At 47.7% G+C, this 12,201-nt stretch overlaps 1 protein-coding gene across 1 annotated transcript in view; it reads left to right on the top strand.

Moving 5' to 3' along the window:
- BCO1 (beta-carotene oxygenase 1) overlaps positions 1-8,693 on the top strand; it is an 81,218-nt gene extending 72,525 nt beyond the window's left edge. The window contains exons 15-18 of the mRNA XM_079906849.1: positions 1,559-1,664; positions 4,212-4,306; positions 5,870-5,981; positions 7,942-8,693. Coding sequence (XP_079762975.1) covers positions 1,559-1,664; positions 4,212-4,306; positions 5,870-5,981; positions 7,942-8,171 — 543 coding nt within the window. The 3' untranslated portion in view covers positions 8,172-8,693. The remainder of the gene's footprint in view (positions 1-1,558; positions 1,665-4,211; positions 4,307-5,869; positions 5,982-7,941) is intronic.
- Positions 8,694-12,201: the final 3,508 nt, after the last annotated feature.

The raw sequence follows: 12,201 nt of genomic DNA, 5'->3' as shown, positions 1-12,201 counted from the left end.
CAGACTAACTTGTCAGGGAAAGGGATGTTTGAGCCGAGAACTATGGGATGGGAACAGGCCAGCCTCAGGGGCTTTGCTTTGCCTGCTGCCTGTAGTGCTTTGGCTTCTGAGCAGAAGAATCTCAGTGCGAAGCTCTGGGCCCAGCCTCTGCTCCCCTCTGTGTGACCTTGGGCAAGTCACTTTCCTTCCCTGGGCCTCAGTTTCCTCTTCTGTTAATTGGGATCGCCCTGAACAAATCTCAGAGGGGCCTTACAGTTCAGCTTCTAGGATGCAGTAAATTTCCCACCTTCTCAGCAAAAAGCTGCTGTTGTTCAAATAGGTTTGTTTTCATTATAAAAGCTTATTTTGGAAAGTTTGGAAAGTAGAGAAAAGTTTAAATGAGAAGTCAGACATGACCATACTTCTCCTCCCGTAACTCCATGAATGCAGGGATTTGCAGTCTTGTCACCCCTTCTCCCCCAGCAGCTAACCTGAACCCACCCCCAGGGGTAGTGGCAGTAGTAGTAGTAGTAAAAATAATGCTAATAATAATACAATTATGTTATCAATAGCAGTTAACATTTATCTAGCATTTACCGCTAACCAGGCCCTCTTATAAACCAACTGCATGGATTATTTTATTTAACCTGCATAATAACTCGGAGACGCACATACTATTTATACGACGCTTGTGCTATACCTCATTATACAGATGGGGAAACTGAACTTCAGAGATACCAGATAAGTTGTTCAAGGTCCCGTAGAGCGTATGTGGGGACACAGGGAGTAGTAGATGCTCAATAGATATTTAATTAATTGTGTTCAGTCTCTCTCCTGGGTTACAACGATGATGGTAAAGTACTGAACAAAGTCTGATTGTCACTTGAGACCAAGAGATGTCCTTGATAGATATTTTTCTCCCAAGTAATTTTTATTGCATGTTTGTTTTCTTTTCAACAGGGGTACATTTTCATAGGAGAAAATACTGAAAATCTAGAAAAGCCTAGAAAAAGAAATGAAAGTCTCCATAATCCCACCACATGCTATATTGTTACTATTTGGTATTTCTCCCAGGCTGTTTTCAATGTAATTTCTTTTTCTTTTTCTTTGTTTAACATGGTTGAGCTCAGACTGTGTATGCAGTTTACTCTGCTGCTTTTTTCACTCAGTATTCTATCATGAGCATTTCACACGTTATTATGAACTCTTTATAAACACCTTTTGAATGACTGATGCAGCCTTTTACAGGTGAATCATCCAGTATTTAAAAAGCGAGAACTTATAAGTACATTAATTCACCTGTGAGGGATCAGGCATCCCAGAGTAGAAGATAAGATCCAGGGTTTTTAGGGCCCCCCTTCTACCACCCACCAGCTTTGCCCTCTTTAGGGAGTTACTTCCAGCCCCCAGTTCTCATTTTTAACTGAAAATACCAATCGTATAATAGCTGCTTCCGGTGGTTAATGTGAGGCCGGAACAAGGTGACAGTCACTAAAACATTTTTTAACATGTGCACAGTAAAACAGATATTTGTTCTGGATACCAAATTTTTATTTTTCTGGAAAACCGATTCTTTCAGAACGCAGAGGCGGGCTCCAATTTAATCAAACTGTCATCTACAACAGCAAGAGCCCTGAAGGAAAAAGAGGACCAAGTCTACTGCCAGCCGGAGTTGCTTTATGAAGGTAAAGTGCATCCTCTCTCCTGTGTTTAGGGAGGGGCTGAATGTCCTCTTTATATGATACCTCTTTCTGATGCAGAGGAGATGTGCGAGGACGAGGGACTGAGAGGAAGGCTGTTGGGACGCCCAGGGGAAGGCATCTGGGGACACTTCTCTTTCATGTATCTTCATACCCCTCCCAGGGAGGTACTCGGGTGGTCGTTGGACCCAGGGACTTTCACAGCTAGCCTTTCAAATGCTTCCGTGCTTTTTTTTTTTTTTTTTTTTGCTTTCTTTTTAAAAGTTTATTTTATTTTTTTGAATTTAAATTTTTAATGCAGTTTTTTAAGGTTACTTTCCATTTACAGTTATTACAAAGTATTGGTTGTATTCCCTGTGTTGTACAATACGTCCTTGAGCCTGTCTTACACCCAATAGTTCGTACTTCCCTCTTCCCCACCCCTGTATCGCCCCCCTCAACTGGTAGCCACTAGTTTGTTCTCTGTTTCAAATGCTACTGTGTATTGAACGCCGACTTACTGAAAGGCATGGCACATGCAGATTTCTACCTGTGCACACTCAGAACACCCTGCAGAATCGGTGCTATCAGCCCCATTTGCCAGAGGAGAAAATTGGGGCTCAGAAAGCCTGAGCTACACCCAGAGCATAAACCCCCCCAGAGAGAAGCACCCACCAGAGCAGGGCGTCCCAATGTGGGCACTGCCGATACCGGGGCCGGGTCGTTCTTTGCGGAGAGGGCTGCCCTGGGCATTGGAGGATGTAGATAAGCGTCCCTGGCCTCCAACCTGATTGAGAACCACTGCCCTAGCATAGAAGCCCATGGGGTGGGGACCGTGTTTGTGTGCTCAGTGCTGTCACCGGCACGTGACAGAAGTCTGGCTTAGAGCAGGGTGTGCTCAGTACTGCAGTGTGGAATGAACAGGCCTGCCCAGGACAGGGCTGGGGAGCGGCGGGCGGGGCTCTAGGCTGGGAGCCCGGCTCCCCATGTCGCTGCCCCACGCCAGGGCCAGGCGTCTGGAAGGACAGTCCTGGGGACTCTGCTAGGACGACCTCAGATTTGCCCACTAAGAACCCCGTCTACACATGGCATCCCATGGATCCCATAATGGGTTCTGTGTGGTGCCCCAGCCCCTCAGAGTCTTTGGAAGTGAATATAGACATGTTCGTCCCTATTCTTAAGGCATCAACTTCCATCTCTGCTCACCTGTCACTCACATGGGCAGATGGAGAAGTAAAACACTACGGTCGTTTTATTTCTGGGAAGGGAATTCTTGTTTATCGTAGCAACCTTGGGCAGCGCTGAAAAGCATGACCGTAGACAAATCCTTCATAATCCCTCCACCTGTGACGGCCATTTGGAAACATCCACGCAGTCTTTCCATCACGTAGGCGTTGCTTGGCGCATGCCAGGCCCTCTTCTAGGGGCTCCCCAACTTCCCGTCCTTTCCTCCCCAGTCTCATCCTGTTCTTATCACGTTAGGTGAGTCCATGCATGTAAGGGGCTTAGCTGAGGGCCTGGCCCGCAGTGAGGGTCCAGCTAAAAGCAGCCGTGATTAGAACACCTCTAAGAGTCAGGGGCTGCCATGTACTGTTCATGCTTTAGAACCAAGGACAGCAGAGCTGAGAATAATTCGATAACTTGCCTGAAGTTGGGCAGCAGAGCCAGCATCTGAACCCAGGCTTCACTGACTCAAAAAACCCTTAACCTCTGCATTTACGGTTATACAAAATGCATACCATACCATCCAGAATGTTCTGAAATGGCTTCTTCCACTTAATGAACATAGCCTGGGAATTTCCCCACATCCCCAAGATTCTTCAAGAGCGTGGCTTTAATAGCCGGACAGAATTCACAGGCATGAATCACATTTTACTTAACCATGGGCGTATAGCTGGTCATTTACAGAGTGGAGGACAGGGGGGCTCCAGACCAGGTTCGAGGGACCCAAGAGCATCACAGGGAGTTTCAGACCGACTCTGGGACCGACAGTGGGCATCTTTTTTCTGAGTTGAGTGTGTGGGTGGTCCCTCGTCCTCACGTTCATCTTGACCTTGGGAATTTCGTGATTACCCGACTGTGGGATCAGACATCTTCCCTTCTTACTGCTGCACCCCACTTCCCTCCCCACTGAGCCCGATAACCAGTTAGGCCCTGGGTCCTCTTCAGGAGGCTTTTATGTGGCAGATGTTTCCATATCTGCTTCTTCTTTTCTTGGACATTATATTTTCACCAGCAGTTGGCTCCAACTCGCTGCAATATTTCATAAGATGGACTTTCATTTCAATATTCAGACTTAGAAATTCAATTTGACACAAGCATATATAAATATATATGCATGGACATGGACACATTTTTAAGGCTTTTTGGATTACAAAAGTAATAGGTATAATGAAAATTTCACACAATGAAAAACTTAGAATGGACAGTACAAACTATAAACCACCATGAGGAAGTTATCACCCCAGCAGTGCCCAGCCTGGATACCACAAAAGACCCGTGGTCCCAGCTCTCGGTGAAGGGGGCTTTGTCAACTGTGCCATTTCTCTCTAGGCTTAGAGCTGCCTCGGATCAATTACGCTCACAACGGGAAGCGATACCGTTATGTCTTTGCTGCTGAAGTCCAGTGGAGCCCCATCCCAACCAAGGTACTAGTCCTTGGGAGATGGCAGCCTATAACCATCGTGTCTGTCTGCAAAGCTGAGTTCCCAGGTTCTCAGGGAGGTCAGAACCGAGGTCCCCTTGGGGTGGGGGTAAGTCAGAAAGTGACGTCAGCTTGGGACAAAATACACTGGAAGCAACGATGGACCATCCAGGGGAGGGAATTGCACCTTATGGGCTGTCGCTCAAGAAGGATGTGGTGTCTGGAGTTTATCCATTGATTTCTTTTTTGGATGCATGTTTATTGAGCACCAGCTATGTGCTACAATGTGGTAGGCACCGAGGAAAAGGAAGTGAACAGGAAGATCCCAGTTCCTGCCCTCAAGGAACTCACTGTCTCAAGCAGAGAGGGTAGAGCTGAAACTAGGACGATTTACGTTTTTTTTTATTAACTTATTTTTTTAAATTAATTATTTATTTATTTGGTTGCACTGGGTCTTAGTTGCGGCAGGTGGGCTCCTTAGTTGCATCTCACAGGCTTCTTAGTTGTGGCATGCGAACTCTTAGTTGCAGCATGCATGTGGGATCTAGTTCCCTGACCAGGGATCGAACCCAGGCCCTCTGCCTTGGGGGTGCAGAGTCCTATCCACTGCGCCACCTGGAAAGTCCCTTTTAACTTATTTTTAAATTGAAGTATAGTTGATTTACAATATCGTGTTAGATTCAGGTGTACAGCATAGCGATTCATATTTTGTTTTTTAAACTGCTATTTGTTTGAACACTTGCTGTTTCCCAGGGACCATGCTGAGTGCTGTACAGACATCAGTTTTCCTTAGTAGCTTCAGTTTTTAGTAATAAAATGGAAAAAAAATTTTTTTAATGCAAGCAGTGCAGAAATGTACAAAGCAAAAAATTAAGGTTCCCCCACACACATACGCACACCCCGAGTCACTCCCCTCTAATCCCACGCCCTCAGGGGAAAGAGGCCTATTAGAGATTGAGAGAAGGCCAGGGACTCGCACTTTTAAAACAACAAAGGAATCATATTATACTTTAAAGGTTTGCATTGAATAGTTTATCTAATGTGTATAAAAATTGCAATATATGGGCGTCCCTGATGGCGCAGTGGTTGGCAGTCTGCTTGCTGATGCAGGGGACACAGGTTCGTGTCCCGCTCCGGGAAGATCCCACATGCCGCGGAGCGGCTGGGCCCGTGAGCCATGGCCGCTGAGCCTGCGCGTCCGGAGCCTGTGCTCCGCGGCGAGAGGGGCCACAGCAGTGACAGACCTGCGTACCACAAAAAAAAAAAAAAAAAAAAAAAAAAGCAATATAGTGCCAAGTACCAGATAAATCCAGGGGTTTTATTTCTGAAAGAATTCAGTGTGTACTGTCAGCTCTGCAGTGGCAGGAGGACCTTTGCTTCAAGTCAGAGGAGGAAGCAAGCGGCTTTTCTTTCTGCTGTTACACTGACCAGAGGCAGATGCCGTTTGGGGTCTACGTTCACCAGAGTCCACTCCCCTCTCTCTGGGGCCTTGATGCCTTCCTGTTCACAGGGAATAAGCATGCTCTCCAACCACTCATCCCCATGTTTCTCCCCTTTGGATGAGCAGATAATAAAATACGACATTCTCACGAAGTCATCCTTGAAGTGGGGAGAGGTGCACTGCTGGCCGGCGGAGCCAGTGTTCGTGCCCACACCAGGTGCCGAGGACGAGGATCACGGTAAGGCTCCAGAAAGGGCAGCCCGCTTGCTGCACTGTACCTGTGATCACCCCTCAAACAGAGACATCGTTTGGGGGCAGTGACCACCCCCCATCACACAGCTGGTGGAGTCATGCTTTGAAGCCCAGGTGTGTCTGAGTCCAAAGCTGTGGGATGAGGGAGTCCCCCAGCCCACCCCCACTTCTGACACCAGCTGCAAGTTTGGGGATCCCCAAGACCACCCTCAGTTTCAAGAGAAGAGCTCACAGAACACACCGAAATCTGTTGTACTCATGGTTATGGTTTATCTCGGCGAAAGGGTGCAGATTGAAAGAGAAAAGGCGAGTGGGGCGGGATCCAGGAGAGTCCTGTGCTTGGGGTTTCCGCTGGTCCTTTCCTGTGGGGGGTAGGACCACACCAACTTCCCCAGCGACGTCCACGGAACATGGCCAACCAGGGAAGCTCTCCAAGCCCTGTGTCGGAACCCGTGTGGGGCGTGGTCATGCGGACATGGTGACCTCCAGGCTTCGGCCCCTCTGGAGGTTGAGCTGACACCTGTGGCCCAGGCCTCCCCCTAAATCACTTTGCTAGGATGGGTTATATGCAGTGGCCCCAGGTAAACAAAGGCACTCTCATCAGACCGTCAGTCCAAAGGCTTAGAGGTCATCTCCCAGGAGCAGAAGGTCAGACCTCCCTTCCGGGGTGATTAAATTGTTTGCGACACAAAAGCCCACTTCCTTTCCACGGAGCTGCCCTACCTTTGCCCAGAGTATAGAATCTTGGTTTTAAAATCCATTGCAATGGCTGGGTCTGAATTTGTGACTCCTCTAAGCATGTAAGTTTTCCGTGGAGCACCTAGAAATGCTTGTGGCCCTCCTCTCTTGTCCAGGTTTCCACCTGACCAAATGGTCCTTTCCCTCTTTGATTCTGCCTTTGCCCCAGAAATGCCCTGCCCACCCCCTAGGGATGCTAAGGAGGGTACTACAAGCCTGGGTGGGGCTGCCCACGCCTATGGGGAAGGGCAGGCTGCCCCCTGCTGAGCCTGCCAGCTGCTTCCCTCAGGTGAGAAGGGAGTGGTTTTCTACCTGGGTCTTCCTATCGACCTGCACTGCACGGCACGCCAGGTAAGGGACCCCGTGTCACTGTCACCTCCAAGGTGGGGGATGGTTGGTGCCACCTCCTGCTGAGGCTGGCCTCCCCCTGGGCTGGGCAAGTGCGTCCTGCACAATCTCTTGTGGGCAGGGAGCAACCTGGTCTTCATTCCACCAAAGGAGAGGCTCAGAGAGTGAGGTCTTACCCATGGTCTGTCACACGCCCAGTGCATACAGAGGAGAGTCAAATTCAAGCTGATCTGACGTCAGCTGCCCTCAGCCACTCTGAAAGCCGGGAGGCCTTGGGAAGAATCACGAAGTTTTGCTGGAAGTTTATGTGCACTATTTCATTTAGCCCTCTGTCCCTTGAGAGTGGGTGTTTAGAATATTCCCATTTTACAGAGGGGAAGGCTGCACATGCATGAGATGAACTGGACTCATTCAAATGCCATTTGAGTGCAACTGGTCCGGGTTTAGCCGAGTGACGGATATTAGCCTAAGTGCAGCGTCAAAGCTGATTCTCTGTAACTGGAGTTTCTAAATAGTAGGAAAATAGCCATTCTTCAGTGCGTGTAATGATTTACAAAGTGCTTTCACAACTGACCGTGCAAGAGCCTCTCAGCAACCCTCTGAGGGTGGGGAGGATTATCCCCACTCTACAGATGCAGAGACTGAGGCTCAGAAAGGTGAGGGGACTGGTTCAGCCAAGCCTTCCAATTTCCCTGGCCTTTCCCTTCTGCTCCCACAGAATACCAAATTCACTTCCCTTCTGTTTTGATTAGATAACTTACATTCAAAGGACAGGGAGATAGAGCTGAGAAACTATCCCCCCAGCTGGACCAGGTTCAAGGCTGCGCTTTTACAAAGTGTCTCTTTTTGTTTCCCCAAAGGGATTATCTTATCAGCCATTGTCTCTACCGATCCCCAGAAGCTGCCTTTTCTGCTGGTTCTGGATGCCAAGACGTTTACAGAATTGGCTCGTGCCTCCGTTGATGTAGAGATGCACCTGGATCTCCACGGGCTGTTCATCCCAGGTGCCGACTGGGATGCAGGGAAGCAGGCCCCTTCCCGGGAGGAGTGGGACAGGGCTGCTGAGCGCCGTGTGGCCCCAAGGACCTGACAGGGTGGGGGCCTGGGCCCTGGAGAATGGCTCCACCAGACTCAAGGGTGGTCCCTCCCTGGGTGGGGGGGCCCTTCATTTTATTTTGCACTTATTCTTTCCATGGTTGCTTTGAGACAAAGTTACGGAAATAGAGCTTTTATCAGTATCTTTTCTTTCATTTCATTTTGGCCATTAGAACCTTGTTGGAAAGTTGATCAAATATTTACTGATTAGCTCTAGTACTTCTAAAAGCCCCTTTCCTTTAGTATAAAGACCGTGACCATGAATCAGCAATTGTATTAAGGCACATAATCATTGCTCCTAGAATGGGCAGCCACTGACCCACCGGAGAAGAGACACAGAAATATTTATCTTTGCTCCTCCCTCCCCAGCTTTCTTTCCCTTCCCTCCCTCCTTTCTTCCCCGTGGACCACATCGTGAGTTCTAGCTTTCTCAACCCTGTGTTGTTAGTAGACTACGTGGCCCAAAAGGCGTGTACTTTGTGGTCATTCCATGCAAGGCAGGGCATAGTATAAAATAATAAAACTTTAAAGCCTTTTCAGACCTTATTTTAATTTTACATGGCTTCTTTCCTCTGAAGATCTTCTAAGGCAGTAAAACAGAGGGGCAGAGCTAGACGGTTCATAGTCCACCAGGTGCCTCATTGTACACCCAGTGGGACAGCAGACTGGTGTGGGCGTCCCCCACTGCAGGAGGGCATGGAGGGGCTGGAATCCAGGATTGAGTCCTGTCTTGCCTGATGCTGAGAACCAGGGTGGCAGGGCGTGCCAGAGCCCTACAGGAAAGGGGGTCCCGTCAGCAGAATTCCTTGGAGATTCATCCAAGTTGTCGTTGTTGTTTTGGTCTCCTTTTTATTTATTTGGCTGCGTCGGGTCTTAGTTGCGGCTCCCGGGCTTCTCTCTAGTTGTGGTGCGCAGGCTCCAGAGCACGTGATCTTAGTTGCCCCGTGGCATGTGGGGTCTTAGCTCCCCGACCAGGGATCGAACCCCCATCCCCTGCATTGGAAGGCGGATTCTTAACCACTGGACCACCAGGGAAGTGCTATCCAAGTTGTTGTTTGTTTTCATCCAAGTTGTCCTGTGTTGGGTAGGTTTTATTCACTACTTTATCCTCTAGAACACTGCCTGGTAGATGCAGGCTCTACCAACAAATTAACTGTTTGTTGAACGAATGAATTCCGCCAACAAAGAAATCCAACTCCATAATGTACCAAAAAGGGATGGATATTTAAAAAAAGAAAAAAATAACAGGATATTTTACTGAGGATCTCCTGGGAAGACAAGGAAGACAGTTCACATGGAACACCACCCCCAAATTCCCAACAAGGGTTCCTCTCCCAGCTGTCCCTCATCTCTCCTCTCTTTCTTCCCCTGTTGGTTCCTCAAAAACTCCTCTACCATCCCAGCATTTCCATTTCATGCTCAGCTCATAGATCCCATTAAACAAAAACCCAAACTCCGTGGATGGCAGAATGAAGAACATCTACTCTTCTCCTCTGGAGACCTCAGTACTTCCAGCCTTGATAAGATGGATTGGAAAGAAATGTCAACCATGGTGGCCTAAGAAACATGTGATGGAGGCCTGCATTTGGGTGGCAGGAATGGAAAAGAGTTGACAAATGGGACAGTCACTCACCTATTCATTATTTTACTTTAAACTTTTGAGAAGAGGGTGGTATTTAAAAAATGCTTCCCCACCGCTATTCTACTGAATTCCCATTGCCAAACAATACCCAGACCTAGTCATGAAATAGGACGCAGTTCTGCGGGGAAGAAAAGTATGTCCGTGGTTCGTTTTCCTTGTTTAGGAAGACAGGTAAAATACCAGACCAATGAGGAAGCCTGGCACACCACATCTTTTCTTCTTGGTTTCAGACACACCAAAGATCAATGCCGGGACGTCCAATTTGCCTTGATCCTGAATTCTGTCATATTTCAGACACAGGCCAGGGTAATTAGCTCAAAAGGCCACAGGAGCTAAGACGCATGCACCTTTCTTGAAGCCGAGACCATCCGTCTTATCCTCAGAGCCTTCCTTGTTATGCTTCATGTGGGTGTAGTGCATGTCCAGGAAGTTCTGCAGGAAAAATCACCCTGGATTTGTTTATTCCTTTGATAAAGCCACAGCTTTTCACAAGCGCTCTAAGATGTGTCAGGTATGTGGTAAGCCCTCAGATGTTTGACCCACTAATTTTTCCTTCAAGGGTTTCTCTAATTTGATTCCATCTCAGGAATAAGCTGGATGTATACGTGGACAAATCAACTCACAAAAAATCCAAGTGCATTCGAGCTCCATCCGCATTACTGATTTGTACTCGTTTCCTCCCAAAGCTACCGAGCAGTGGGCTGACTCTATTGAGAAGGTTGCTTGTCCAGATTAAGTGAAAACACCTTTGATCACTTCTTCAGCTGTTTAAAGACAGTTTGGATGGTTTTTAAATGGCGGGGGGAAGTCTTTCCCATGGCAAATCAGGACATTCAGACAGAAGAGTCATCACCGCCTTCCTCATCATCCAATGACAGTGAGACCAATGGCCTCTGCTCTTCAGCTTCCTTCCAGGAGTCTGGACTCAGCGACCAGGTGCAGACGCAGGGCCACTGCCCTGGCTGCCGGGCTGCAGCAGGAAGCAGTCTCTCGAGGTCAAGCACCAGCAGAGAGGCTGGAGTTTTCTTGGACAAGGTGAGCAGGGAGAGATGTGGGAGCCCTGTGTTGGGACAGGTGGGGATGAGCCAGCCTTCCTTCCTCCTGGCAACCAGGAAAGGCCTCCTGGAGGGAGCGCCTGCCCAGATTCTGAGGGTGAAGGTCAGGATGAGGATCTGAAGGCGGATGTGGGTTGACTGAACAAAGCAGGTGTTGAGTGAATTTCCCATGAAAGAGTGAGAGAATTAGGGGGTGTTGTTTTCTCTGATTATAAAAGTCATATATGTTCACAGTAGAGCACCTCGTTATGTTAAAAAAAGAAACGAGAAAGGCACCCAGGGTCCCACTACCGAAAGAAAACCCCTGAAATCATTCTGGTGTGTTTTTTCCCAAATTTAAAGATTTTTTCTATGCACAGTTTACATATTGGTGATAGGTTTGTAACCCACCAGTTTATAACCTGCTTTTTTCACTTACTATACAATACAATGATGTTCCCAGATCATGAAATTCTTCTAATGGGTGCATATTATTCCGTCTTTGGGACATGGCAGGATGTACACCCGCCTGCTGGTGGACATTTAGGTTTTGACTATTATAAACAATGCCAGATTGTATTATATACAATGTGTGTCTATTTTTAGGGTCCACGCCACATCCCTCTCTGTATTCAGGTGCTTGTTATTTTCTTTAGCTAGATTCCCAACTTTGGATTTCTGAGCCAAAGAGTGGAAAAACAAGGTTCGGGTGTTCTTTGAAAGGCCAAAGGTTTTGGTTTGATTAATAGGAAACTGAGAAGCCATTCTAGAATCTGAGAGGCTCAGATGGTCAATGTGGCTATAGGGCTGAGAAATCCACATTTCTCAGGCAATAGGGAAAAAAAGTAGGTACATGAGAATGTAAGTTTAATCCAAATTCTCCCTTCTTCCTTTCCTCTATTCCTTCTTATCCTCTGTATCTTTCCACTCCATTCAGATACTTGTTCTTTTCAAGCATATATTCACTCACTCACTCATTCATTCACTGATGACCAAGATTATGTTGGCATGTAAGGGTCAACAGAACGAGTACCTCCACTGTCCTCAGGGAGCGTATAGCATAGTGAAGGACACAGCACCAAGGAACAAACCAACACAATTCAATGGACTGGCAGTAAAAAGGGAACCCCTGGGGACCCCCAATACTGTCTCAGGAGCCAGGGATGGCTGATATGTGAAGCATGGTAGCAGGTAACCAGGTGAAATGGGCAATGCAGATAAAGAAAGGGGCATGGAATCAGGAGAGAGCTTGGTAAACTAAAGGTAGAAGTTTACCAAGAACTTCTGTGGGCGTAGAATTGTGGCATAGAAGATGGCAGAAAAGACAAGTTTCAGCCAGAACCCCAGTT

The sequence above is a fragment of the Stenella coeruleoalba genome, assembly GCF_951394435.1.
Source record: "Stenella coeruleoalba genome assembly, chromosome: 20".
In the NCBI taxonomy this organism is placed as follows: Eukaryota; Metazoa; Chordata; class Mammalia; order Artiodactyla; family Delphinidae; genus Stenella; species Stenella coeruleoalba.
This window is presented reverse-complemented; position numbering and strand designations above follow the sequence as displayed.